Below are 22,219 nucleotides of genomic sequence, written 5' to 3' on the forward strand. Positions count from 1 at the left end.
GTGTTGCTCAAAAAATATTGCTCCAGAAGTTGGACCATTATGGAATACAGGGAGTAGCTCACAATTGGTTCACCTCTTACTTCAACAACAGACAACAAAAGGTCATTATTCACAGTGTCCAGAATGGCTGTGATGTGGGGTCTGAGGGGGGAGGGGGGGGGGGGCAAGGAGGGGTACGGTCAAATTGGGGGGTGCCCCAGGAATCAGTGTTGGGGCCACTCCTGTCCCTTATTTATATAAATGATATGCCCTTTATTATTATGGGTAACTCTAAAATATTTCTGTTTGCTGATGACACTAGCAAGGTAGTAAAGGTTGTTGTGTGCAATATTGGCTCAGTTTCAAATAGTGCAGTTCATGACATAAGTTCATGGCTTGTAGAAAATAAACTAACGCTAAATCACAGTAAGACTCAGTTTTTATAGTTTCTAACACACAATTCAACAAAACCTGTCATTTTAATTTCACCATATGGGCGTATGATTAGTGAAACTGAGCAGTTCAAATTTCTAGGTGTTATGTTGTGGAAAGACCACATTCAGGATCTTGTTCAAAGACTTAATGCTGCCATTTTTACTATTCAAACGGTATCTGGGGCAAGTGATAATTCGACACAAAAATTAGTCTATTTTGCTTATTTTCATTCGTTTATGTTATATGGTATTATATTTTGGGGTAACTCTTCCTATTCTGAAAGGATATTTTTGGCTCAGAAATGGGCGGTTTGGGCAATAAGTGGTGTAAGTTTGCAAACCTCTTGTTGACCCCTGTTCACTAGTCTGGGTATTTTGACTGTCGTTTCTTGTTGACAATATCAGTTTATTCTCAAGAAGAAGCAACTTTCACTCAGTTAATACTTGGCAGAAATCCAACCTGCATTTGGATCGGACTTCCTTAATTCTTGTGCAGAAAGGTGTGCAGTATACTGCTGCATCCATTTTCAATAAGCTACCACCAGAATTAAAAAATCTCAGCAGTAATCCATGCGCTTTCAAATCGAAGCTGAAGAGTCTCCTCATGGGTTACTGTTTCTATTCTGTTGAGGAGTTCCTTGAAAAATTAAGCTGATTGTTATGTTAGATTGTTGATTGCATTTACTTCATCTTATGGCTTTTTGGGTTCATAAATATTTTATTTTTATTGGTTATTAGTTTTGTGTTGTAATTTCATGTACTGACATGTTCCATGACCTTGGTGATTTGCTCCTCAAGTTGGTCCTATGGAACTTGACGTGTAAATAAATAAGAGGGCTGGAACTTCAATAGTAGCAACTATTTATTTACAGCTTGTACAAAATAGATACATGTTTCAAAGTTTTACTGACCTTCAGAGTAGTTACCAGCATTGTGTACAACCCGTTGCCAGCAATGTGGAAGTCGTAGGATACTCTTAGCAGTGCCAGTTGTGTTGACAGTTCGAGCAGTGCGGTCCATTGCCTGACAAATTTGTAGCAGTTCTGAAGCAAATGCCTTGAACTGTTTACTTCAGTTTAGAAATACAGTTGAACTCACGAGGGCTTAAGTCACGGGAGTGCAGTAGGTGGTATAGCACTTAGCAGACCCATCAAACAAACAAATCAGTAACAGTTTGCACTGTACATGCTTGAGAATTGTTCTGCAAAATGATGGTCATGTCCTACGGAAAGTGTCTTCACTTCCGTCTCTAAGCTGGTTGTAGGTTGTGTTCCAAAAATTAACAGCATAGAGACAGAAATGCTGACACTTTCTGCAATTGGGCAATAGACTGCACCGCTTGAACTGTCAACACAACTGACACTGCTAAGAGTATTCTACAACTTCCACACCGCTGGCAACGGATTATACACAATGCTGGTGACTACTTTGAAGGTCAGTAAAACTTTGAAACACGTACCTATTTTCTACGAACTGTAAATAAATAGTTGCCACTATTAAAGTTCCAACCCTAATAAATAAATAAATAAGTAAGTAAATGGAGGCAAGGGTCTTGAGCGAGACTGTGTGACAGTCTGAGAGGTTGCAGTATGAACATGGACCTGCTGGGAGCCATAGCCGGCAGTGGTTGTGGTCTTGGATGAATACTTGGATCCTGGAAAGATCATATTTGGAGTGTAGTGTAATTTAGTTGTCACAGCTGTAGCTGTTTTTGATGTTGCATGAAGTGTCCTTGTCTGGCTGCTTCAAATGACTGGCTACTCCCATGACAATTAACAACCCCTTGCGTCCACCCTGTTGTATCCTCGTATACATACGTAGTCTGCAGGCCACCGTATTTTGTATGGCTGAGGGTACCATGTACCACCACTAGTTATTTCCTGTCTTATTCCACTTGCAAATGGAGCAAGGGAAAAATGACTGTATATGTGCTTCTGTATTAACCATAATTTCTCTTATCTTGCCTTTGTGGTCCTTACGCGAAATGTTTGTTAGCAGCGGTAAAATCATTCTGCAGTCAGGTGCAATGGCCTTGAGTGGATGGGTATGGTAATGCAAATACTGTGTAATGACTGAGCTCACTTGATCCGATACAGCGGAACAAAAAGCGTATGATGTCTGTGCCCATGCAGCAACTCAGCTGCTTTAGAGTTTCACACAGCATAAAAAAGACCAGTGGTATGTCATTCCTTTGGCGAAAGGAATAGAGCTCGCCTAATGTGAACATCAGGGCAATGTCAAGTATGATGATTTGTATTTGCTTTGGCAATGATCATCACTAGTGCCCAGATTGTAGCTGCTAATGACATTTGGACAATGTATAGCAAGTTGGAGAACACTCATAACAAGCAACCACATAGCCATCTCCAATGGGCCTGCATAGTCAATCTGCAGGCAGCCCCATGGCTGATTGGTAGTGGGCTATGAAGATAAATGTCATGACAGATCCATCTGGTTTCATGTGCATGTCTGGTAGGTTTGCTGCTGTCCAGAAAGCAGAATTAGTGACATGTGGTCCAGGACCAGATTGAATTTTTTCTCCATATACTACAATAATGATTATTTTGCTACAGTAAATAATAGCCAGTGCCTCATTTTGTGTTTAGCTGTAATGCCTCTGTGTCACTGTTACAATTTTTTATGTGTGTGCATTCGGTTGTTCTATTTATTTGGGGAAATTGGGGTAAAACAGTGCTTCTTGTAAATTATGAAGCATCTGTCAGCAGGAGTAAATATTTTCCTAGCGTAAATGTGGCCAGACAAGGAGTAGGCATTAAACACTTTCTCATTTTCAAGAAAGTCTGCCCGACATGTGATAAACCACTGAAATTTTACTCCCTATTTTTATGCTAATTGAGGGCGTTATAATATTTGTGTGGCTTTTGGTATAAAATTGCCACAATAATTGCCCAAGAACAACTGGAACTCCTTCGGATCTTTGTGATAGAGAGACTGACAGTTGTTCAGTATAAACTGAGATGAGCCTGAAACCATCTTTGCTGTCTTTGTAGCCAAGATATTGCAAAGTTGATTGGAAAAAATACACTTACTTAATTTACATTTGAATCCACTAGCTAAATAGCTCATTTAGTATTGCTGAGCTGTTGCTCTTGGGTAGATCAAGTACCTACTGTGTCATTTACATATTTCACAGCTTGTGGTACCTCCTGTGTAGGCTGGTCTGCTGTGGGTGTACTTGCAACACCAAAAGGTAATCATTTCCTCTGATGAACTGATTAAGGTAAAATGCTTTCATTCTACATCTGAGGGTAATTGCAGAGAAGTGTCAGCTAAAGTTATCTTAGACTAGAACCACTCCCCTGATAACTTAGCTAGTAGCTCTTCTGAATGTGAGATTGTATAAACATCTATATTAGAGTGAGCATTGATAGATGCTTTAAAATTGTCACAAATCTGAATTGTGCCATTTGACTTTTTAATTACTACCATGGGCCTCTCCCATTGGTTAGGAGCAGTTATCATCACAACATCTGATGTCACTAAATGACTGAGTTCCATATTGACGATTTCCTTTGCAATAAAAGCCAGCATTATCTTAGACAGCAACACTCAATCACACAGAGTTCCAAGTCAGTCCAGGTCTGGAAAGCAAAATAACAATTGTATCAGAAAATCAATATACAGAGGCTTCAGTAACAAGATACAAAGTTCCAATCCACCTGCCAGGCTGGGTGTTCATTTACTGTGCGGGTCATTGGCCGTTCCCATGTGACATGTTTGCCACGACCCCTGAAGACACAGCAGTGGAGAGCAAATCTATGTGTCACACATATAATGTTGCTGTTACTCTAAAAGTCTTTCTATATGTCTGGAGTACTGGACTACTAGAGTTCCTTCCTTCTTCCAGTTTCAGCATTGCTAGATCTTCTGTTGTTCAAATATTTTTTATATTATTCTTTGATGAGATTTACTTTAGTAATAAGTGTCCCATAATTAAAAGTCCAGTGTACATTTTGTATTACTCTGTATGTTTGATGGTGGTGTGATTCGTGCTGACACAGAGGTAAGCTGTGCAAATCTTGTGGGTAGAAACCTCCTGCATACAGCTTGAAGAAAAGAAGTGATTTATATTTGCTGAATGCAAGTTTTGTAATTACAAGCTTAAAATTTGGGACCTATTCAATATTCCTCAGAGTTAGGTCATTCGACACTGTTAATTGTAATGAGGAATGCTAAGCTTCGAAGCCTCCTTACTATTCTTAGAAAATTGCAGGTTGTAATTCAGCACATGGTTAACGTCCTTCCCCTTACAAAGTTATTTGTGAGGAGGAGGATAAGAAGAATTAGTAAAGTTAATTCATGTTTGGATCACTTTTACAATGATGTCATGGTGTTACAATTTATGCACAAGGAAAAAATATTAATACATTCAAGCATTTACATACTTGCAGCTCTAGTCTTGTTGGGATGGGACAGGTAGCTAGCCGTCCACATTGTACAGTTATGTGACACATCAGATCAGATAAAGGCAGTAGCCAATCACCTCCATAATTAGTCCACTTTAAAAGTAGTGTTCGATCAACCCCCAATCACTGCTTTCTTGGACTCGGCTTTATAACTTTCACGTTAATTTTTGTTGCAGATCCTAAAACATTTAATTCTTGTGACTATATGACAGTATGCCCTTATAGCCAGAGTGATTCAGTAAACTACTTCATCATGTATGAAATTTTCACTTTGCAGCGGATTGTGCACTGATATGAAACTTCGTGGCTGATTAAAATTGTATGCCAGACTGAGACTCAAACTCAGGACCTTTGCCTGTCAGGGGCAAGTGCTCTACCAGGCTGTGACTAATTATGTCTCCACAGTATGCTTTCTTCCAGGAGTACTAGTCTTGCAAGTTCGCAGGAGAGCTTATGTGAAGTCTGGATGATAGGAAATGAGGTACTGGTGGAAGTAAAGCTGTGAGGATGGCTCGTGAGCCATGCTTGGGTAACACAGTCAGTAGAGCACTTGCCTGAGAATGGCAAAGGTCCAGGGTTCGAGTCTTGGTCCAGCACAAAGTTTTAATCTACCAGGAAGTTTTACGTCGTCGTGATACAATGTATAAAATGACTAGGACATGTCATTGCAGCTGCATCTGTGCTATTAGATTCTTGTCCCTCCACTAGTTACATGGTAGGGACTTCTTGATATTCCTTGTGTTGATTAAGTGATAGAATTAAACAGGCAGGAGATAAAGTACTTCATTGCTGGAAGTATTTGATTTTAATTTTATCTGTGGTAGTCCCTTTTATATATTAGTCTACACTACTTGATGTTGCTATGTCAGGGATATTCTCAAGATATAGAAATTCACCGTTAATATTTTTGTCAAGCCAACATTTGGCTTGCATGAACTAAACTCGTGTGTCACATTTTTTAAACTCTTCACCGCACCTCCCCCCACATAAATAATTAAAATTAAGAATTGCATCACATAGATGCAAAATGTAGATTTTTTATCTGATTGTGATTTGTGAGAATTTGTGTCAATTTACTGTAAATCTTCTGAAGTCCCTTCATTGCTTCTTTTATGTGAGCTTGAACCTTGTAGCATTTTCATTGAATTTTAATTTTACACGAGTAAAGTTTTTTGTTTGTCAGCTTGTTCACATTTCTGTTTCAGCTGTTCTGCTTGCAACATTTTTCACTTAAAGCTGGTTTACTGGTTTATTTTACTGTTATTTTAAAGATTGCTTGACTATCTTTGCTGTTAGCAGTGTATTTGAGTCACTTACGCTATGTTTTTCTACTTCAGCCCCCCCCCCCCCCCCCCATACTAATTATTCTTTGTGAAGAAATAATAAGCAGCCAATCAGTTTCAGTACAGAGGTTTATTTAAACCCCTTGACCATGGTTTCAACATTTATAAAAACATCTTCAGAAGGAAATTTGTGACAACCTAAACAGGTTAAAAGTGAATACATGTTCAGTTGTATATCCACAGGAACAATAGTAACTCATTACGGATACAAAAATTATTTGTACTTATTGGGTGACATGTTGTAGCAGAGTTGCATAAAAAAATAGTCAAAAGGTGTCATTAAAATATATAGTTTCGCCTCTATAATATTAAAAACATGCTCAACGTGGTGGTTGTCTTTGAGTAGTACCTCACCAATGTACAACTTATGCACTAGCACTGTGTGCATAACACTTGGGCTAAGGAAAGCTTCTGATGAGAGAAGGGCACTAGTAGTATGCACAAGGAGGGTTCTCATTAGTGATTGAACATTAATATGTTAAACTTGCTTAAAAAATTATGACGTTAAAAACTACATTGTGTTTAGCTATGTACATATGGAAAATTAACAAAGTGGCAATAAATAATAAGTTACCATCAAGAAAAGGTTATTGTAGTAAATCAAATTGCATAAAACATGAGATAATGTAAATAATATACAGTACAATTAGACCAGGGGGGAGGGGGAAGATAATGCAAATGTGTATAACTAAAAAATACAGCATATCTGAGAAATTGTGACCATAAAAATCTCAAGAAATACATTAATGTCATAAGAAAGAAGAAGCAGAGAATCACCACCATGGACAGATGAGAAAAATGACATATCCAACAGTTATATGGAAGATTGGGTCACTTCTCTTTTACATTAACAAAAATGGGGGTCTGAAAATATCTACAAAATTTCTATTTTTGAGTTGCACCTGTTCATTTAAAATGGATCCATCTTTGTGAGCAAACTGTTTAAAAATTTCAAATACTTCTAAGATGTCAAATCTGTATCTTTGCTTTCCCTATCAATGTATTTCTTGAGGTTTTGATGTTCACAATTTATCAGATATGCTGTATTTTTTAGTTGTACACATTTGTACCATTTCCCTCCCTCTAGCCCCCATTTTCTTCCCCTCCTCACTGCTCTTATTGTATTGGATATTATTTACATTATCTCACAGTTTCTGTAATTTGTGTGAACTACAGTAATCGTTTCTTGATGGTAGGTTATTATTTATTGCCATTTTGTAAATTTCACATACCTACATAACTAAGTATGATCTGATTTTAAATGTCACAATTTAAATTTTAACAATTTAAGCAAGTTTAGCAAAATAATGTTCATTCACTAATGTGCATTCTCCTGGTGGATATTACTAGTGCCCCTTCTTAAATAAGCTTTCCATTTTACAACTAATTTCCTGCTTATTATTTCTTCATGAAGATTTCACACTACTGTTGTCACTCCAGCTATGTACACAATTTTAAAATTTCTTATATAACTCTTTACTCTCTGTGAAATTTTCAGATTCGCATAAGTTATCTTTATTTCTAGTATATAGTTTCTTAATACTACGTCCTTTTTATTAAATGCCTGATATATCAGTGTGTTGGTAGCATATGCTATTCTAACACATGTTATTAGTATCGCATATGAACTTTGAAAAAATAGATAAGGTTTCCTGAAGTAACTGTGTGGTATGCAAGTGTTTTTGCCTCATACTTTTTCAACAAAAGGCTATTTGTCTTGTTATATTTCAGGCTTACAATGGTGGTTACTCCGCTGAACCAGAAGCCATCTTGTTTGCATTGGTGTTATGCATGAAGCAGAGTCAGTCATTAGAAGTCCGCCGAGCAGCCTACGCTGCTATTGAAACAGTGTATAAGACACCAAAGTCATTTTTTGCTTTTGTGAAGTACATAACTGATTTGTCGAAACCAACAACAGGTAAATACAACTATTGCCATCTATGAGTTGGGTATATTTTAAGAGTTGGCATCCCAGGAAAGAAAACTGAAGAATGAGAAAGAAGGCAATATTAAAATTTCATGAAAGGTTCTTTCTGTCTGCTGGACTGGGCTCAATTTCAGATCCTTGTCTTTCACTAGAAATATTCATAGTGCTTAAGGTATCCACGCACAACTCATGGCTTACCTTATCAGCTTCAGTTCTGCCTGTACTAGCACATACTTTCATAAGTTTTTAGAAGCTCTGCTGTGTACATACAGGGCTAGCAGAATTGAAACTGTGATGGCAGATTGTATGTGATGCCTAAATAACTCGGACGGCAAGAGGGCATTCCTGGCCAACAGAAGTATCAAATATCAGCCTTAAACTGTGGAAGAAATTTCAGAGAATACACCTCTGGAGCAGAGCATTGTATAGTCGTGAATAATGGACTGTGGAAAAAACGGAAAAGAAGAGCCTTGAGACTTTTTTGAGATGTGGTGCTATAGAAAGATGATTAAAAATTTGATGGACTGATAAGATAAGAAATAAGGTGGTTCTTCGGAGAATTGGAGGGGGGGGGGGGGGGGACTTTGGCAAACACTGACAGTAACTAAAGAGAGAATGATACGACATGGGTTAAGCCTTCAGGGAATAAATTCCATGGTACCAAACAAAGCTTTAGAGAGTAAAAACTGTAGGGGAGGACAAAGATTGGAATACATCCAACAAATAATTGAGGATGTAGCATGCAAATGCTACTTTACGATGAAGTGGCTGGCATGAAAGGAATTCAGAGGTGGGCCACATCGAACCAATCACAAGACTGACGGCTCAAAAGGAGCAGCAGCTCCCTCAGCTGCAGAGTGAAAAGAGTCATTTGAGAAGGCTGTATCATTTATTACCATGTGAATATGCATAAAGGCATTATTCCTTCTCTTGTTTGTTGTCATGGTATCTGGATATATTAGATGTTAATTTCTATTCAGCATAAGACAGTGTGGGAAGGAAACTATACTTTTAAGACAAAAGAACAAGACACAACCAAGGAATTATCTGAATGGGACAGACCTCAGTAGATGTGATGTACTTGTACAGACAAACAAACCATTTCAGAAAAAATGGACGATTTATTCAGGAGAAAGAGCTTCACAAATCGAGCAAGTCAATAATGCGTTGGTCCACCTCTGGCCATTATGCAAGCAGTTATTCAGCTTGGTGTTGATTGATAAAGTTCTTGGATACCCTCCTGAGGGATATCGTGCCAAATTCTGTCCAATTGGCACTTTATATCATCAAAATCCTGAGCTGGTTGGAGGACCCCGCTGATAATGTTCCAAATGTTGTCAGTGGCGGAGACATCTGGTGGACTTGCTGGCCAGTGTATGGTTTGGCAAGGATGAAAACAAGCACTAGAAACTCTCAGCATGCGCAGGCAAGCTCTATTGTGCTTAACCCTTTTGCAAGTGCATTTTTTGTAGCAACTGAGCGAAGATAATTTTTTGCTGTCCTGTTGAAATTTTGATCAACTGACTATATTTATTTTTTGGTGGTACATATATCACCACGGCACCTGTGTGAGGTACTAAAACTATGGTAGTAAATGGATTTCCCCTTCCCTATTGTGAGCTGTTGTGTGCAGCCATTACATGTAAAGAAGAAAAAAACAGTGTTATCTGTTTTTATTTTATGCTTTATTTTACTTTATTTAAAAAAGTACTTGTTACTGATACTAAAGTTTACTTAGCACAGTCTGAAAACAATCCTTGAAATTTTATCATGCAATAAAGGTATGAGTTGACATAGGTCACAGTATTCTATATTGCAGAAGAGAAGAAATGTGTTCTGACAACAGTAGTGATCCCATGATAAACAGAAACTGATTGTTGTAACAGTTTTCATACCCGTGGTGCAGTGTACTACCACAAGATGTCAGGCATAGGCAGAGGTGGTAAGATGTATTCCCAAGAGCTTTGGGATACCCCTAAGTTGTATGCTTTGCAAGAATCACAAATGACAGATTAATTTTGTGGTAAGTATACTTCCCAAGCCCCTTCCATAAACTACTTTGGTGGTAACCCTACTTCCCAGTAACCATTAAATCACCATCTGATGATATATATACTTCCTACAGTCCTGAAGGCTATATTGCACAATAAACAGCACTACAGCTGGTGCAGTGGACAGCCACTAGATACCAGGAGCATACAGAAGTGGTAACACACATTCCCTTAAATGCTATAAAGAAATACATTTAGTATATCCCCCACAGCCCACAAAAGGGTTAAATCTATGTCCAGTATGGCTAGCCGCGAAGAGCTACAAAATGGGGCGCAGAATATCATCGACAAACCATGATGCTGTAAGGACGCCAGAGGATGATAACCAAAGGGGTCCTGCTATGAAATGAAATGACACCTCAGGCCATCACACCTGGGTGTCAGGCCATATGGAGGGCAACAGTCAGGATGATATACCACTGCTGTCTGGGGCATCTCCAGACACGTCTTTAGCCTAGAATATCATTGACTGGAGTAGAATTGCCTTTAGTGATGATTCCCACTTCGAATTGGGCCCCCATGATCAGCAAAGATTCTGTTGATCAGTGTCAAGCTGAGTAACTGCTTGCATAAGGGGCAGAGATGGACCAACGCGTTATTGACTTGCCCAATTTGTGAAGCTCTTTCACTTGAATAAATCATCCAATTTTCCTAAAACTGTAAGCATTTGTTTGTCTGCACATATTCATCAACCCCCATGTGGCTCGCCACTCTTTGGCAGGTTTGCTCTTGGCTACCATGGCACGTCCTTTGCAGCATCTTTTCTCTTCCATGCTGCAAGTGGATCCTCTTGCTATTCTTTTTCCCCTCTCTTGGGGAACATGTCTGGGATCTTATTGGAAAAGTGTTGTGTATTTTTAGATGCCAATATCAGAACGGTTTCTTCAGTTTTTAGTTTCTTCGTTCGCTTCTCCTATCCTTCCTCCACTTCAGTGTTGGAGTTCCTCTTTTTCTTCTTCCTCCCTGTGTGCTTCTGAAGGCTGGCCCACACGTCTGACACTTAATATTGACCCAGCCATGGGTTGACAGGTAGGGATTGCACGTACCCCCTGGTACAGGCCAGGCCCAGGGAGGGGTGATCGCATGAGCTGCTACCGTTCCAAATTGCCAGTTGGTCCCTCTGTCAGGTGTTCATGAGGTGTGACCTGAGGTGTGAACAATCGCCTAAGGCAGGTGCACCCCCTCTGAGGAAGGGCCCCCAGTGCGAAGGAGCGAGCCATCGGATATGCTGGCAGTAATGGGAATTTTATTGCAGTGAGACAATCATCATCTTCACAGTTAACGTCTACTAAATGTAAACGCAGTTCTTTGCTACGGTAAATCCATTTATTATTCAGAAAGTTGTTGATGCAGTTGCTGGCCCTGTGAAATCCTGTTCTTATTCATGCAATGGCACTGTGCTTTTGGAAACAACTTGTGATTCTCAAGCACAACTGCTTGCAGTTTCACTCCTCCACAGCTATCCTGTTTGTGTCAAGTCCCATTGAACACTACCGAGCGAGGTGGCGCAGTGGTTAGACACTGGACTCGCATTCGGGAGGACGACAGTTCAATCCTGCATCCGGCCATCCTGATTTAGGTTTTCCATGATTTCCCTAAATCGCTCCAGGCAAATGCCGGGATGATTCCTTTGAAAGGGCACGGCCGACTTCCTTCCCCGTCCTTCCTTAATCCGATGAGACTGGTGACCTCGCTGTCTGGTCTCCTTCCCCAAACAACCCCAACCCATTGAACACTGAATTCTTCCCGTGATGTTATTTACACTAGGCTGCTCAATGATCTGACCGAGGTGGAAATCGGAATGTATCTCTCTGATCAGAGTGTCATTGCAGTCCATCAGGTGATGAAAAAGGTAGATGCATCCTTAGTGCCCACATTCACTCTTTCTCTGACTTTAGATAGTCATGGTTCCGTCAAAGATCAGATTAGGCTACGAAGTTATCACAGTCCAACTGTACATTGTGAACCCGATGCGCTACAGTGTCATTGTTACAACCACACTCAAATGTCCTGTCGACACCTGGGTAAATCTGTAACCTGTGGTAGGGATGCTCATGCGGGTGATTATTCACCTCCTTCTCCTCACTGTACCAATTGCATTGGCAAACATGCTGCTCCCTCCCGAGATTGTCCCATATATCTCGATGAGCGGGCCATCCAGGAGATCCGGGTGAAGCAAATAGTACTTTACCTGGTCGCTTACAAGTTTTTGGCTAGCCAGAAACCCTGCGTTTTACCATCCGGCACTTACAGTACTGTTCTTGCTACATCTTGCTCCATGAAGGACATGGCCACACAGACATACTTCATCAAATTCAGCACCATGGTTGTAAAATCGCCAGTGTCACAGTAGCATCCCCGTGTCCTCTTCCAGCTATCCAGCAACCCACCAGACTTTCACCTCACGGGCCGAAGTTACATGCTTCACAACCGGCAGGCCAGAAAAAACAGAAGGAAAACTCCCACGAAGACTTCTTATGTCCCTCCGGGCAACAAGCTCTGATTTGCCAACTTGGAGAGCCACTTCAATGGTGTCGCTATGTAGTACCCTCGCCCAGCTGACTAGTGTGCCCCACTAACTGTTCTTCTGCCCTGGACTCCACACACGCACAGAAGGAGAATGCCAAAACCTCTGTAGATCTCGTGGAGCATGATCCTCCAGCCTCCATGCCCTTTAGCGGTGAGTCTTTGAAGGGTGGCACTTGGCAGCTGCCAAGGTGATACCTCTTCATTTTTTCCCTCCTCCCCTTTCCTCATCATGACTCTTCTCCAATGAAATGTTCATGGTCTTTGATCCCACAAAGAGGGCTTACGGCTGCTCCAGGAATCACAGCGTACCCTTGTTCTCTGGCTCCAGGAAACAAAATTGCATCCTCACAACTGCTTTGAGCTCTCGCATTTCTTCCTGGTCCACCTTGACCTTCCCCTGAGGATGGCATCCCATCTCTTGCGGGAGTCATGCTGCTCATCTGGGACGACATTCATCGTCAAACTATCTCACTGAACACCCAGCTGCAAGCTGTTGCAGTCCACATTTTCCTACCTTACTTGACCTTTTCCTGTTGTACTATTTACATCCCTCCATCATTTGGTGTCGCCAGGGCAGACTTCATCAAACTTACTGGGCATCTTCTTTGCCCCTTTCTGCTGCTTGGTGACTTTAATGCACACCATCCCCTTTGAGGTTCTCCAAAAAACTGTCTGAGAGGTAACAAACACACACACACACACACACACACACACACACACACACACACACACACACACACACGCCTATTCCCATTAGGACCTCTCCTTCTGCACTGGCCAGCTTGCCCATTGTCTCGAGTGGCCCTTTCTCTCTGACACATACTCGAGCAACCATTTCCGTGTGCTATCAGTTTGCTGACTCCTACCCCCACCTAAGTGCACACCGAAATGGCAGCTTCCTAAGGCTGAATAGAGGCTTTACTCCCCCCTGGCGACCTTCGATGAACAGTTGTGATGACCAGGTATAATATCTTATAAACGTTATCGTTACTGCTCCAGAACGTTCCATTCCTTGCACTTCCTCTTTACTATTTCATGTCCTGTTCCCTTGGTGGACTGAGGTATGCCACGGATGCAATTTGCACAGAGACATGCTCTCCGCATTTTTAACAATCATCCTGTGATGGCAAACTGTATTTATTATAAACAATTGCTTCCACAGTGCTGTTGCATTCTTTGGAATAGCAAAAAAGCTAGCTGGATTTCCTTTGCTAGTTCTTTTAACAGTTCCGCTTCCACTTCCTCTTCCATCATGTGGGCCAACCTCCAATGGCTCTCTGGGCCATTCCCCAATTGCTGTTTCCAACATCTTGGACTGCTTTTTTGTGGAGATTTTGAGCTCCACCCACTATCACGCTGCCTCCCTCCATCAGAAACAAGTGGAGGCAGCTCGGACAATACCCTACTCTTCTCGGAATCATGAGGGCTACAATGCCTTCTTTATTATGAGGGAGCTAGATCATGCTCTCATTTCATCCCAATCCTCGGCACCAGGGCCAGATGACGTTCACATTCAGATGTTGCAGAACCTTTCTCTTGTGGGCAAGCACTTTCTCCTCCATACGTACAATCACATCTGGGCAGAGGACACGCTTCCCAGACGCTGGCATGAAGCCCATGTCATACCCATACCTAAGCCTGGTAAGGACAAACACCTTCCTTCTAATTATTGCTCCATTTTCTCAACACTGTGTTTGCAAGGTGATGGAACATATGATTCATTCCTGGCTGGGTATGGTGGTTTGTCTCGCAATTTGCTGACCACCGCACCGTGTGGATTTCAAGTGCACCATTCTGCAGTTGGCCATCTAGTAACATTGACAACCCATGTCATGAATGATTTTTTGTGGAAATACCAGACTGGCTGTGTTTTTCTATTAGGAGAAAGACCAGGACACCTGCTGGAGGACTGGTATTCTCTGTACTCTCTACATGTCGGAGTTCTGTGGCCATATGCCCCATTTCCTTCAGGAATTTTTAAAAGACTGACTTTTCAAGGTAAATGTGGATTCTGCCTAGTCAAACACCTTCATCCAGGAAAATGGTGTCCCTCAGGGTTCCTTCCAGAGTGTCATCCTCTTTGCTTTCACCATTAACCTTATTACGGCTTGTTTCCTGCCAGGCATCTCTGGCTACCTTTTCATTGACAATTTTGCAATCTATTGCAGTTCTCCACAGACTTGTCTCCTTGAATGGCATCTTCAGCGATGTCTTGAGTGTCTTTACTCATGGAGCATCAACAATGGCTTTTGCTTTTCTGATGAGACCGTTTGTATGAATTTCTGGCAGCACAATTGGTTTCTTCCACTATCTTTACATCTAGGGCCTTTTGCTATTCTCTTTGTTGAAATTACGAAATTCCTGGGGCTCATGCCCTCCCATATCTTACCTGGCTGCCTGCTGTACATGGTACCTCAATGTCCTACGTGTCCTCATCGGTACTTCCTGGGGAGCGGATCGGACAACTGTCCTCTATTTTTACCAGTGTGTTACCTGTTGAAACTAGACTATGAGTGTTTGGTTTATGCATGTGCATGTCCGTCCCTCTTACACTATCCACCATTGTGTCATCAGTTTGGCCACTGGCACCTTTTACACTAGCCTGGCTTAGAGTCTGTATGTAGAAGCTGCTGAACTGCCTCTGTCATACTGCCATGACTTTTTTCTCAGCAGATATGCATGCTGTTTGTATGCCATGCCTGGCCACCCATCCGATGCCTCCTTCTTCTATAACTCTTTTGATCAGCAGTATGAGGTGCGTCCCTCTTCTCTCTTACCTCCTGGAGTTTGCTTTCAGCTTTTGCTCCATCAGCTTAACTTCATGCTACCTGCCGCTTTCCTGTTGGGTGTGAACCCTTCATCACTTTGGTTTCATGCGGTGGCCTGTGTTCACCTTGGCCTTCATTTGCTTCCTAAGGACACTACTCCAGCCTCACTGTATCGCTCCAAGTTTCATGGCCTTCACACGGAACTTTGTAATAGTATCTTTGCATACACTGATGCTCTCGGACTGATCGTGGTGTCGGGTGTGCCGTCGTCATTGGCACCGACGATTTTTGGTATCGGCTTCCAGAACACTACTCAGTATTTACAGCAGATCTCTATGTCCCGTATCAGGCCACACAGTACATCCAGAGACACAAGCTTTTCAATTGCACCATCTGCTCTGACTCTGTCTGTGCTCTTCAGAGCCTCTGTGTGCTGTACTCCATCCATCCCATAGTGCAACGCATCCAGGAAAGCTGTCACATGCTCACTGTTGCTGGAGCCACTGTGAAGTTCATGTGGGTTCCTGGTCACATCAGTCTGATGGGAAATGAGGACGCTGATGTTGCTGCCGAGGCTGCAGTCCTCGTACCTCAGCCAGCTAGTTCTTTCATTCCCTCCGATGATCTCTGTGTTGCCATGTGTCAGCAAGTGGTGTTACTTTGGCATCACCACTGGTCCGTCCTTCATGGGAACAAGCTTGTGTGAATTAAGCTCTTCCCAGCTGCTTGTACTACCTCATCTCAGCCATCATTTTAGCTAAGTTGGATATTGGACACTGTCTTTTTTAACCATTGCCATTTGTTAGGTGGTGCTACCCCACCACTTCGTGCTCATTGTCCTGGAACTTTGATGGTCACCATTTCCTGCCAGAAAGTGTTTTTTTCCCCCCCCCTTACATTCTCATTTATGTTTTCTGTCTGAGTTATCTGCTGTTTTAGTGAACGACACGTGGACTGTCGACCGCATTCTACTTTTTATCTGTCATAGCAATATGGTGAAGGACATTTAACCTTTAGTTCAGGAGCTCCATTTGTCTGTGGCATAGTTCATGGACCTTTCTCCAAGTCCTTGTTTCTAGCTGTCTTTCCTTCTGTCGATTGGGCTTAAAGTGTAGTCACTTTTAACTCCTGTTTATTTATGTTCTACTGTTCTAACATGGGTGCATATGACTGTAGTTGTTTTTGCATCCTAAAACAGACCGAAACAAAACATTTACATCACGTTACAAATTTCCATCCCATTCGTATAATTCCTTTGTGGTCCCTTATATTTTTGTTTTGCAGTGTAATTATTTTACTTTTTGTTAAATGGCAATAGAAACTCCTGAATGGAATAATATGTAAAATAAAGGAAACACAACTACTTGTGTATAGCTGACTCATGTGTGTGGCATTGAACTATTTATACTAGTTTTCGAGCTTTTGTTCTTTCTGTAGTGGAAGTAAACACACAATCGCACAAATACACATGCCTGTGGCTACAGTGAGAATGACTTGAATATTAATAGAAGTTGCTTGGGCAGAGTGAGGTGGGGAGGGGCTAGAGGAAGACGCACAAAGCAACAAAGCAAGGAGGGTTAGTGGGGTAGAGTCAGGCAGGTCTTTACTCACATGACTCAGCATCTGCATAAGAAGAAGAAGAAGAAGAAGAAGAAGAAGAAGATAGTAGTTCAAGGGGTAGAGTATATAAGAGGTTGGGAGGGGAAGGGGTGGGGAGGAAAGGATAGCAAGATGGTGACGAGGAGGGCGGGGGGGGGGGGGATTGAGAGAGAGAGAGAGAGAGAGAGAGAGAGAGAGAGAGAGAGAGAGAGAGAGAGAGAGAGAGAGAGTTTAGGAGGAGGAGAGTGTTTGGAGAAGTCAGTACACGATCTGGATCGGGAATGAGTGGTGTGAACAGAAGAAAGGAAAAGGTAAGGTGTGGCAAAGGGAAACTGTCAACTGAGGTTTGAGCCAATGGGGATTGCTTTTTGTTAATACAAGTAAGTTATTTGTCATGGACTAAACTGAGAAAGTAATGTGTGTCTATGTATGCATAGCATGATTTAGGTTAGTAATCAATCAGCATTCCATGTAGACTGATATTTCATAAGTTGTGTGTCAATGACATTGGTTGTACTACTCAGCAAAAAGTGGTGGACAAGGACTGATGCACTGAGTGACTAACATCTCTTTTTGTTACTTGTTCTCTGTGGCAAAAACTATAGCCAATATGCAGCTTTTGAGTGGGTTTTGTTAGTACTCAGCATCAGAATATATTTGCCCCTTGGAAATGATGGAAGAAGTAAAGGTAATCACTCTGCCTCCCTCCCTCCCTCCCTCCAGGAATGTGGAGGAGCATAACTGTGAAAGTACCTGAGGTGTTCTTGTTAGTTTCTCTCCAGTACACTGTTATGAAAATGCAACTTTGGTTTCAGTTATTTCAGTTCTAATGTGGAAATTAATACCACTTTTATGGTTGTGCTATTATTGATATTGTGGTATGGGAGTTTTATTGACTAATTTGACCTAGCAAGAAGGATGCATGGCCTATATGATATACATGATACTTCATAAAAATCCAGAGAAAATAGAAATGGAAACAGTTACAGTGAGAGAGACCTGTGAGTTATGTGTGGAGTTTAAGCATGTTTTTACACAGTTCTGGGTTTGGCATGTAGAGTTATTCAGTATTATGCCACAGAACTTCCTATCTTCACTGACACAAGCAGTCATCTGTTTTTAACATGTTCCAAAGAAAGAATTTTTGTATTGTCCGTATAACTGTATGTTCTTAGTTGGTATAAATTGTTTATTACATTTAAAAATCTAGCACCTCGTATGTGCTTGTTGTCATGCACAGATGTTTTTTGACTGTCTGAAAGGCGCTTGCATTCTTAGGCTTATTTTCCACTTTCTTTTAAGGCTGGGGAAGAGGGCTACGCCGTGCAGTTAATAACTGGTATTTACATCAAGAACCACAGAAAATGGCTGAAAATGTTACTCGTTTTGTAGGAATGCATAGCTGGACACACAAGGATATTCTGAAATTGGCTCATACATGTTCTAAAAATCCAGGTAAGTTAAGATTTCTGTGATGAGTGTAGATAGATAACTTTTTGAAACAATGCCTGTTTTGTAAACTCTGCTGTTTTTTTTATATATGAAAGTCACTTAAATTAAGGTAAACAGGTTCAAAGCACCTGATTTTGAGAACCAGCATGTTGCTATGTGGAAATGCTAATAAAGCCACACTGAAGAGTAAGATGGCTGAAGGTTGAAAAAGACTTGAACTAAGGTAACTTTTGCCATCATTGTCATCGGAGTACAGAGGACACTACAGAAGTGTTGCAGGACAGCCATATTTATTTTCCATCACATCATATCACATTTTGAAATTGCTCATCACAATGTGTCTGCACAAGTGCCTCAGTAGAATAAAATGGCTATTCTTTTGTGAAGTTGTTGCAGGTAGAAACAAGTTAAATGGGACAAGATTAGCACTATAAGGAGATTAGTCCAGAAGCCTCTTATAACCAAATAGTCTAATGGAACATGTGGCCAATGTGCTAATATGAATCTTAGGTTGAGCTAGTTGATTTAGTGCTAAAGGATTTGGACACTCATTCAGTAGTATTTGCCACCATATGCTTGTGCAACTATCCTGATATAGGTTTGCTGTGGTTTCCCAAAATCGATTGGCACAAATGTCAGGACGATTCCTTTGAAAAGGGCACTCAGATTATGTAAACATGTAGTAGGATAAGCTTCATCTGTGAATTGCCAATGAAGGGCATTAAACAAGAATAAGAAGCATCTGAACATGACATCCGGTTGTCAAATGTCGTATCAGATTCCTGAAGGACATTACATACACTGAAACAGGCCCAGCATGGTGTACACAGCACAGAGTCACACTTACAGCATGTGAATGTAGAGCAGAAAATGATCAGCTAAGCAGATCCACCCAGTGAAAGAACAGAACTGACTATAGTCAGAGCATAAAATGACTATAGTCAGTTCTGTTCCTGTGCTGGGCAGACCTGCGTAGCAGATCATTTACTGTTCTACATTCACATGTTGTACATGTGGCTCTGTGCTGTGTGCACTGTGCTGAGCCTGCTTTAGTGCTTGTAAGGTCCTTCATATATTTGAGAAGATATTTGATGACCAGATAATATATCCAGACATACCTTATTCTTGTTTAATACTCTTCAGCAGCAGTTGGCAGATGAATCTTATCCTGCTTATATAATCTGATGATGCTTTGAGAGCAAAATGCATCATTGTTATTAATAAAAACAAATTTGCCATTGACGCTGTTTTTATTGAAAAATATTTATAACTTTTCTGCTCCATCAGGCAGCCAAAATGAAGTAGAACCAATATTAAGATCGCCAAAGTCTCCCTTCCAGTGGGGAAAAAATTCACCATTTTCTGCCTGACACACATATAATTACTGCCTGTGAGAGATGCCACCTCATGTTGAAACCATCACATTTTTGTTGCTGCTTGGTTAGAATGTTTCGTTAATGAATCCAGGTTTAACACGTATAACAGTGCCATTCTTCTTGAAATGTTCGATTTTTAAATCTCTTGAGTGTGCCTTTGCACCACAAGGAATATTACGCTGTTCATTCCTCTGTCAAGAAGGGTTATATCCTTACGAGGAAAAAAACAGTATTGTCTTGCAGAATGATGTGCAAATATACCTAAGGATTACCTTATCTGATACCATTCTGAATAGCTCATTTATAGTAGAAAAATATGTATAATCTTCTCACAACACTATAGAAATTTTCTTAGATCACTGTTAGCCGTTGAGAAAGAATCTGTACCAAAACTGCTTATCAGGTTTGTTCTTTCGCTAGATCTTTTGATGAATGAATGGCTGTCAAAACTGATACGAACAGCTCAATCTCTTGGCTGCAATTTGTCTATGAACAGCTCCTAGATACAGAGAAGGAAGAATTAAAATGTCTAACTGGAGCACTTTAGAAGACTTTCCTATTACCCTTGGTACAATATGTTTGTTGTAAATATAACTGTCTTATTGGGAATACAACGGAGATTACTGAAGAGTTAATTTTAAATTAAATAAACATTAACAGTTACTGCATGTATAATAAACAGTGAGATTCGTTTGCACATATAACTGCATTACAAAAATTAGCATAAGCATTTTTCTTCAGTAACTGTGTAAGTAAGAAGTTAATATTAGGAAGACCTAGAGAATTGTGCCAAGAAGCCATACCTTATCTAAATTATCCTTAAATGTACTAACATAGTGTTCTACTTAAGGTGGAAAAATATTATGCTCAAGTCAGCAGCTTTTGATGTACCGGCAGTTAGAAAGTTATTTCCAGTTTTGTAAAATTTTAAACGTTGTGTACCAGTTGCTCCAGAGCATATTTGATAGCTTCATGCAGTTGGTAAAATGGAAATGCTGTGTGGCTCCCCATTGGGTAGATTGTTCGCCTGCTGCAAGTCTTTTGAGTTGACGCCACTTCGGTGACTTGCATGCCAATGGGGATGAAATGGTAATGATAAGGACAGCACAATACCCAGTCCCTGAACGGAGAAAATCTCCGACCCAGCCAGGAATCAAACCCAGGCCGTCCAGTATGACATTCCATTGCACTGACCACTCAGCTACCAGCGGCAGACATGCTGTTGGTAATAGTATACTTTGAAAATTGTCACACTTAAGATTATTTTGCTTCCTCTCTCAGAATGAATGACTTAAGTAGCTCACCTGTAATGCTAAATTGGTGAGAAGTTGACTTCTCATTTCAACGCACTCTCTAGCCAACCATGCAGTTAAGTGTTACCTAACAAACAACATTATCATCTTCCTCACGGAGTAGGAACGAGGAATGAGTTGTTAAGAAACCTAACAACACTGGGATGACAGTGAAGTAACCTGGTTGCTGCCTCAGCAGAGTTTTGAAATTCAGGACTCTTTTTGGCCTCTTCTCAAACACATTTTATCAGTTTGATCCAGAAGACTTCCATAGTATTTTCTAGCTATTATTTTCACATCATAAAACTAACAATAAATTAGTATACAGAGTTGTTGAATTTTGTTTAAAACCATCCAGATGTCTTTCTTGAGGCCTTAGTCTCGCTTCAACGCGGGGGCGACCATGTTACTATTGATTTGGCAGTGTTAGTTACAGCGGGTGGCCAGTTACCCTTCCTGCCACCACCCTGAATGCCCCGGGACGGAATTAGTGAACCCCAACTGTCAGCATCTAGTGTAAGCCATGTAATAGTGCGAACATTTTCAAATGTCTGCGAGCCATGTAACTGAGGCAGAACTTAGGGACCATCTCGGTATTCATCAAGCAGGATGTGGAAAACTGCCTAAAAGCCACATCCAGGATGGCCAACATACCAGCTCTCGTCATTAATCCGCCAGGCGGATTTGATCCGGGGCCGGCGCGCCTACCTGAGACCAGGAAGCAGCGCATTAGTGCTCTTGACTACCCAGGCGGGTTTTAAAACCACCCAAATATTGCCGAGAAACTTGTTTTCATATTGGTTTTTGTTTGAATTCAACAAATGTCTGTCCTGTAGCCATCTAAATTTGGTTTTGTTGCCAGTTTGTCAAGCAAGCAATTCTCCTTAATCGTCAAAGAGCAGTAAAACTGTTGGAGTTGTGAAAAAAATAAAGCTTTTTGGCCAAGATGGGTCTCCCTTGACTTGGAGTACAGGGTGGCTTGTAGGAGAGGCGACGTTGCACAAAGACTACAAATCTACATCTACATGATTACTCTGCAATT

The 22,219-nt window shown here is 41.0% G+C and overlaps 1 protein-coding gene across 4 annotated transcripts in view; it reads left to right on the forward strand.

Annotated features, from left to right (window-relative positions):
- The window catches only part of LOC126297408 (RNA-binding protein Ro60-like), a 99,328-nt gene that overhangs the window by 33,207 nt on the left and 43,902 nt on the right, over nucleotides 1-22,219 (forward strand). For all 4 annotated transcript variants that reach the window (XM_049988168.1, XM_049988166.1, XM_049988169.1 and 1 more), the window contains 2 exons: nucleotides 7,915-8,101; nucleotides 18,360-18,512. In XM_049988168.1, the coding sequence (XP_049844125.1) occupies nucleotides 7,915-8,101; nucleotides 18,360-18,512 (340 nt within the window). The remainder of the gene's footprint in view (nucleotides 1-7,914; nucleotides 8,102-18,359; nucleotides 18,513-22,219) is intronic.

Source organism: Schistocerca gregaria, chromosome X (genome assembly GCF_023897955.1).
Source record: "Schistocerca gregaria isolate iqSchGreg1 chromosome X, iqSchGreg1.2, whole genome shotgun sequence".
NCBI classification, from domain to species: Eukaryota; Metazoa; Arthropoda; class Insecta; order Orthoptera; family Acrididae; genus Schistocerca; species Schistocerca gregaria.